At 65.3% G+C, this 7743-nt stretch overlaps 1 protein-coding gene across 1 annotated transcript; it reads left to right on the forward strand.

Annotated features, from left to right (window-relative positions):
• Positions 1-1578: 1578 nt before the first annotated feature.
• On the forward strand, positions 1579-6679 carry LOC126068772 (basic proline-rich protein-like). Its single transcript, XM_049871481.1, has 6 exons — positions 1579-1986; positions 2211-3448; positions 3851-4586; positions 4858-5526; positions 5579-6085; positions 6329-6679. Exons 1-6 carry the CDS (start codon positions 1579-1581, stop codon positions 6677-6679), a joined length of 3909 nt encoding a protein of 1302 aa, XP_049727438.1.
• The last annotated feature ends 1064 nt before the right edge of the window (positions 6680-7743 follow it).

Here is a 7743-nt window from a genome sequence, read left to right on the forward strand (position 1 = left end):
CACACGGGAGGCCCGGCCCAAACGACAGGCCCCTTCCCTCCAGCTACGAACAACTCTTGCCTCCTGCCGCGGCCCCAAGTGGACCCTGCCGGGGCCCTAGGACCTTTCCCACTGGCTCCGAACTTCTCCTGCTGCCCACCGCTGTCCCCAGTGTACCTGGCCTGGGTGCAAGGTGCTTTCTGACTGGCTCTGGCCCCTCCTGATGCCACCCCGGGCCTTCGGGAGACCAGGCCCAGGCAGCAGGCCCCTTTTTACCAGCTCCAGATCCCTCACATTAGCTCCCAGACCACTCCTGCTGCCCACTGGGGCATTCAGGGAATGAGGCCTGGACCCCAGGCCCCTTTTCCCTAGCACCAGACCCATTCACCAGCCACACGCGGACATGAGAGGACCTGGACTGGACCCCAGGTCCATTCCCCCAGGCTCTAGACACCTGTTGCCAGCTCTGAACCCTTATCTCCCTCCCCAACAGCACCCAGGAGACCAGGCCCAGATCCCTGGCCCCTTTCTCCTGGCTCCAGATACCTCCCAATGCCTGCCTTGGCTCCCAGGGGACCAGGCCCTGACCCCAGGCTCCAGACCCCCCGGGCCGCTGCCTGTGGACCCGAGGGTACCGAGCCCAGAACCCAGACTCAGTCTTACAGGCTCCGAACCCCTCACGGCATCATCTCAGCACTCAAAGGACCTGGTCCAGAACCCAGGCTGCTACTTGCTGGCTCCGAACCCCTGCCACTCCCTGCCGTTGCCCCAGGGAACCAGGACCAGACCCTAGGCCCCTTCCCAATGGCTCCAGACCTCTCCCGAGGCCACCACACACCCAGGGACCTAGCACCGACCCCAGACCCCCTCCCTCTGGCTCCAGACCTCTCCTGCAAGCCCCAGCTCCAGACCCCTCCTGCCCTGCCACAATCCTCAGGGTACCTGGTCCAGTCCCCTGACCCCTTTCAACTGGCTCCAGACCCCACCCACAGCCTGCCAGGGCCCTGAGGGGATATGGCCGGACCCCAGGCCCTTTCATGCCAGATCTCAACATGTCTGGTGGCCACACTCTGGCATAAGGGGGCCTGGACCAGACGCCAGGCCCATTCCCTCTGGCTCCAGACAACTAGCGGCAGCCCTGACCCTAGGCCCCTTCCCACCATCTCCCAACCCTCCTGCCACAGCCCAGGACCCAGCCCAGACCCCAGACCCAGTCCCACCAGCTCCAGACCCCCACCGCCACCCACCACGGCAGCAAGAGGACCCTACCCGGACACCAGGCCCCTTCCCGTGGGCTCAGCACCCATCTCGCTGCCTGCTACTGTAACCAGGGGACCTAACCCTGACCCCTGCCCCTTCCCGCAGCCTCCAAACCCCTCCCGTCGGCTCCGGACCCTTCCCAATGCCTTTCTCAGCAACCAGGGAAACAAGGCCTGATCTCAGGCCCCTCCAGCTGGCTCCAGACCCATCCCGGGGCCTGCTTTGGCAGCCAGGGGACAAGACCCAGACCCCAGGCCCCTTCCCACCAGCTCTGGACCCCTCCCACCCACTCATGACCACTCCCACCCCCAACCAGGGCATCCAGGGGCCTAGGCTGGGATGCCAGGTACCTTTCTGCTAGCTCTGGTCTCCTCCCGCTGCTATGGACCCCTCCTGCTGCCCACCACAGCATCCAGGGGACCTGGCCTGGACGCCAGGCCTCTTCCTGCTGGTTCTGGACACATCCCGTCCTCTCTGGACCCCTGGCACCACCCGCCGTTGCCCCAGGGAACCGAGACCCGACACTCGACTCCTTCCTGCCTGCTCCATACCTTTCCTGAGGCCACTTGGCACCAAGGACCCAATCCCGACCCCAAACCCCTCCCACCAGCTCTAGACCCCCTCCTGCTGCAGCCACAGTCCCCAGGACACCCGGTCCGGTCTTCTGGCCCCTTTCTGCTGGCTCTGAACCCCACCCGCCACCTGCCGAGGCCTGGAGGGAATCCGGCCGGGACCCCAGGTCCCTTCGTGCCTGATGCCAACACATGCTGTGGCCATACGAGGACATAAGGGACCCAGACTGGACCACCCAGGCCCCTTCCGGCTGGCTCGGGACCCCACCAACCGCCCACTGCAGCATCCATGGACCTGGCCCGGACCCCAGGTTCCTTCCTGCAGTTACCAGACCCCTTCCCGGGAGGTCACATCCCAGATTCCAGGCCCCTTGGAATGGCTCCGGACCCCTCTGGCAGGCGCTGAGGAACCCAGGGGACACTGCTCAGACCACAGCCCCTTCCCTCCGGCTCTGGGCAACTCCTATCACTGCCCAAGGCCCTAGGGGGACTCTGCCCAGACCCCAAGATGCTTCCTGCCAGCTCTGGACCTCTCCTGCTGCTCCCCAAGGCCCCAAGGAGACCCATCCGGGACCCCAGGCCCCTTCTGCTGGCTTCAGACCCATCCAGCCGCCTGCCATGGCACCCAGAGGAAATGGCCCAGACCACAGTCCCCTTCCGGCTGGCTTCGGACCCATCCTGCTTCTTGCTGCGACAACCAGGGTACCCCACCAGGATCCCAGACCCCCTCCCACATCCTCCGAACCCGTCCCGCAGGCTCCAGACCCCTCACGCTGCCCTCCATGGCAATCTGGGGACCCGGTTCTGAACTCAGGCCCCTTCTTGCTGCCTCCAAACCACTTCTGCCACTGCCGAGAACCGCGAGGGAACCCTGCTCAGATGCCCAGGTCCCTTTTTGCTGGCTCTGGACTCCTCACCCTACCTCTTGACCCCTCCTACCACCCACCACAGCACCCACGGGACCCAGCCCGTACCCCAGGCTCCTTCCCCCTGGCTCCGGACACCTCCCGCCACCGGTCGCTGCATCCAGGGGACCCAGACCGGACCACAGCCCCATTCCCGCCGGCTCTGGACCCCTCCCACCTTCTTCGGACCCCTCCCAATGCCCCCCACAGCCCTCAGGGTACCAGCCGGGACCCTAGGCCACTTCCCCCTGGCTCCAGTCCCTCCCACCAGCCACCAGCTGCCTCGGCCCCAAGACTACCCAGCCCGGACCCAGGCTCCTTCTGTCAGCTCCAGACCTCTCCAGTCACTCACTACAACACCAAGGAGACTGGGGTTGGACAACAGGACTTTTCCCTCTGGCTCCAGACAACTACCAGTGCTATCCCCGTCCCCAAGAGAACCCAACCCGGACCCCAGGCCTCTTCCCCCTCTCTCCAGATACCTGGTGCCACCCTTCAGCCCCCAAGGGACCAGGTCCAGACCAAGGCCCCTTCCCTTGTCTCTGGTACTTCCTGCCACCTGCTGTGGCTCCCAGGGTACCCGGCCTGGATCTCAGGTCCCTTCCCAGAGTCTCCAGACCCCTCCCGCGGCCACCCATGTACACTGGGGGACCTGGCCCAGACCCCAAGCTCAGTCCTGCCAGCTCCGGACCCATCCCACCACCCACCAAAGCACCCAAGAGAACTGGCCGGGTACCCAGGCCCCTACTAGTCGGCTCTGGACCCCTCCAGTCAATAGCCACCACATCCAGGGGGTGCAGCCCAGAACTCAGATACCTTCCCACAGGTTCCAGACTCCCCACCCCCGCCCACCACCACCACCTGCAGGGGCCCAGAAGCTACTGGGTCTGCCCCCAGGCCCCATCTGCTTGCTCCAGACCACTCCAGCCACCCACCGAGGCACCAAGGGGGACCCAGACCAGAAGACAGGCCCCTTCCAGCCGGCTCTGCACCCCTCCCCCCCCCCGCTGGAGCCCCCAGGGGACCAGGCCCAGACCCAAGGCCCCCCTTCCCCCTTGCTCTGGTCCCTCCTGCCACCCGGCAAGGCCCCCAGGGTAACGAGGCCTGATCCAGGTTCTTTCCCGATGTCTCCAGATGCAGACGGAGGGGGGGACTCAGCCTGGACCCCTGGCTCATCCCTGCAGGGTCCGAACCCCTCCCACCATCCATCCAAGGGGCCCGGCCAGAAACCCAGGCCCCTATTATCCGACTCCGAACCCCTACCGGTAATGCACGTGGCACTCTTGGGACCTGGCCGGGACGCAAACCTTTCCTGCTAATTCTGGACCCCTCTTGCTGCCAGCCACGACCCCCAGAAGAGCAGAACCTGACTCCAGGCTCATTTCTGCTGGCTCCAGATCTCTTCCGCCTACGACTATGGCCCCTAGGTTACCTGGCTGGGACCCAGGCCTCTTCTGCTGCTCCAGACCCATCCAGTCACCCACCACTGCACCCTAGGGAGCCAGGGGACCCCAGGAGCCTTCCTGTCCACTCCAGACCCCTCTCATCGCAGCCCGGGGCCCATAGGAACCCGGCCAAAATCCTAGACCCCTTCTGCCGCCTCTGGACACCTCCCAACACCCGCCGCGACACTCAGGGGACCAGGCTTGGACGCCAGGCCCCTTCTCTGCTGCTCTGGGTCCCTTCCGCCTGCTGCAGAACCCTCCCGCCACTAACAGTGGACCCTAGGGAACCAGGCCCAAACTCTCCGCGCATTTCCACTGGCTCCGCTTCCTTGCTACCCACCGTGGTCACCAGGGGATCCAGCCCTGACCCCAGGTCCCTTCCCCCTGGCTCCAGACCCCTCTTGCCGCTGCCTGTGGACCCGAGGGTACCGGCCGAAACCCAGGCTCAGTCCCACAGGCTCTGGACCCCTCCCACCACCCACCGCAGCATCCAAGCCACCAGCAGGAACCCACGTCCCTACTAACCCACTCTGGAACATTCCCCCCCCCCCACCACCACCACACCGCCGTCTCTGGACCTCTCCCGCTGATCACTGTGGCCCCCAGGGAACCAGGCAAGACCCAAGGTCCCTTTTTACTAGCTCAGGTCCCTCGCAGCCCTCATTGGCCCCTAGGGGATCCCAACCCTGACCCCAGGTCTCTTCCCGCTGGCTCCAGACCCCTCAAGCCGCTGCCCATGGACCCAAGGGTACCTGGCCCGGAACCCAGGCTCAGTCTCACAGGCATTGGGCTCCTCCCGCTACCCACCGCGCCACCCAAGGGGCCCAGCCTCTCCTCGCAGGCTCTGGACCCCTACCGCTGCAGCCCGGGGCCGCGAAGGGACACATCTCAGATCCCAGGCCTCTTCCGCTGGCTCCTGACCCCTCCAGTCATGTGTCGAGGCACCCAGGGGACATGGACCAGACCACAGTCCCCTTCCTTCCTTCTCCGGACAACTTCCGCCACCACTCTCGGCACAAGGAGACCTGGCCTGGACTCCAGGACCCTTGCGATGGCTCTGGACCCCTCCAGCCATGTGCTGCAGCACCGAGAGGACAAGGCCCAGACCACGGTCCGCTTCCCTGCGGCTCCGGACAACTCCAGCCGCTGCCCAAGGCCCTGAGGGACCCATCCCGGACCCTAGACCCACCTCGGACCCCAGACCCCTTCTGCCGCTTGCCGCTGCCCCCAGAGGGCCACGCCTGGACCCAAGGCCCCTTCCCACCTGCTCCAGTCTCTCCTGCAACTCATTTTGGCAACAAGGGGACCCGGCCCAGATCCCAGGCCCCTTCCTGCTGCCCGCCGCAGCCGCCAGAGTCCCCGACTGTAGGTCCCTTTCCCCCGGTTCCCTACCACTCCCGCCGCCTGTCGTGGCCAGGAGGCTACCCGGCCCGGACCCAGGCGCCTTCTGCCAGCTCCAGACCTCTCCAGCTACCCACTGCGGCACCAAGGGGACCCGACCCGGACCTCAGGGCCCTTGCTGCTAGCTCCAGACCCCTTCTGCCACCGAAATGACACAGACCCCAGGCTCAGTCTGGCCAGCTCCAGACCCATCCCGCGACCCACCGCGGCACCCAAGGGACACAGCCCAGAACCCAGGCCCCCACTAACCGGCTCCGAACCCTTCCCAACAACGGCCTCCACGCCCAGGGGACCCTGCCCCGACCCCAGACCCCTTCGTGCCAGCTCTGGGCCCCTTCTCCCTTCTCCACAGCCCTCCCGCTTCCTGCCACAGTCCTCAAGGGACCAGGCCTGGAACGCAGGCCCTTTTTCTCTGCCTATGATTCTTCCAGCCATCCAACGCAGCCCCCAGAATGCCTGGCCTGTTCTCCTAGCCCCTTTGGGCCGGCTTCGGTTCCCTACCGCTGCTCACCATAGCACCCAGGTTACCTGGCCCAAAAGCTAGGGCCATACTCGCCAAATCCAGACCCTTCCCAGGACCCGCCCTGGCATCAAAGGCACCTGGCCTGGATGCCAGGCCCCTTCCAGCCAGCTCCAGGCCTCTCTAGTCAGCTACCGAGAACTTCCTCCAGCTCCCACAGCCCCGAGGCAACCAGGTTTGGATTCCAGGCCCATTAGAGCCAGTTCGGGACTGCTCACCTGAACTCCCTCTGGACCTCTCTCACAGACCACAGTGACACTCAAGGACCTGGCCCCAACCCTAGACCCCTTTCTGCCAGCTCCGGACCCCTCCCACCACTTCTGTGCCACCCACCCCAGTCCCAAAGGGACCACCCCTGGACCTCAGGCCCCTTCTCACTGGCTCTGGGCCCTCCTGTCCCCACGGTGGCACCCAGGATACCTGGCCCAGTGCCCAGATGCCTTCCAGCTGGATCCAGACTCCTCCTGCCATCCACTGCAGCACCTATGGACCCAACCCACATCCAGTAGCTGCCCGCAGCCAAAACGGGATACTGCCCGAACCCCAGACCCCTTTCTGTTGGCTTTGGACACCTCCCACTGCTGCCGTGGGCCCTAAGAGGATTCATCCCGGATCTTAGGCTCCTCCCGATGGCTCCATCCCTCCACCCAGAGGACACGGCCCAAACCACAGGCCCCTTCCCTCTGGCTCTGGACAACTCCGGCAGCTGCCCAAGGCCCTGAAGGGACCTGGCCCAGACACCAGAACTATTCCTGCCTGCTCCCAATCCCTCCTGCGGCTGCCCACCACCCCTTGGGAACACAGCCCAGACCCCAGGCCTCCCACTGGCCCTGGATCCCTCCACACACACCCCCCCAGCCTCCAGGGAAGGAGGAACTGTCCCTAGGCCATTTCCTGCTGGCTCCGGACCCCTCCCACTGGCTCCAGACGTATTGTACCACTCATCACCGCACCCAAGGCGCCTGGCCTGGACACCAGACCCCATTCTGCCACCTCTGGACCCCTCCCACAATCCCCCACCCTGCCTGTCCTGGCCCTCAAAGGACTGGGCCTGGACTTCAGACCCCTTCCTGCTGCCTCTGGAACCCTGCTGCCACCCTCCGTGACCCCAGTGGGACCCAGCCCAGACCCCAGACCCCTTTCCTCGGCACTGGACCTTTTCAGCCACCTGCAGCAGCACCCAGGATACAGGTCCAGACCCTATGTCCCTTCCTGCCAGCTCCAGACCTTTTATGTTGCTGCTCTTAGTACTCAAGAGAACGCAGCCTGGGCCCCAGGCCCCTTAGGTTGGATCCAGACCCCTCCAGCCACCCACTGCAACACTCATGGGACCAAGCTCTGACCCCAGGACCCTACCAGCTGGTTGCTGTCCCTCCTGCTGCCCTCCGTGAACCCCAGGGGACTCAGCCAGCACAACAGGCCACTTCCTGCAGATTTTGAGCCCCTCCCACCTGATCCAGACCCCTCATGCTGCCCACTTTGGCAACCAGGGGACCCAGGCCTGACCTCAGGACCCTTCCCACTGATTCTGGACCACTTCTCCGCCAGCCTGGGGCCCCAAGAGGACATGGCTCGGAGCTCGGGCCCATTTCCTGGGCTACAGATCCCTCACCCAGCCTCTGGACCCCCCCCCCCGCCACCCATCACAACACCCAAAGGAC

This window comes from Elephas maximus, chromosome X (genome assembly GCF_024166365.1).
Source record: "Elephas maximus indicus isolate mEleMax1 chromosome X, mEleMax1 primary haplotype, whole genome shotgun sequence".
NCBI classification, from domain to species: Eukaryota; Metazoa; Chordata; class Mammalia; order Proboscidea; family Elephantidae; genus Elephas; species Elephas maximus.

Bases quoted from the DNA above. Each gene is read 5' to 3' on its own strand.
- LOC126068772 (XM_049871481.1), top strand. From the start codon at position 1,579: ATGCCAGGTACCTTTCTGCTAGCTCTGGTCTCCTCCCGCTGCTATGGA. The intron at 1,987-2,210 runs GTGCCTGATGCC...CCCCTCTGGCAG, and splicing joins CCGGGACCCCAGGTCCCTTC to GCGCTGAGGAACCCAGGGGA. The intron at 4,587-4,857 runs GTACCGGCCGAA...CCCTGACCCCAG, and splicing joins CGCTGCCTGTGGACCCGAGG to GTCTCTTCCCGCTGGCTCCA.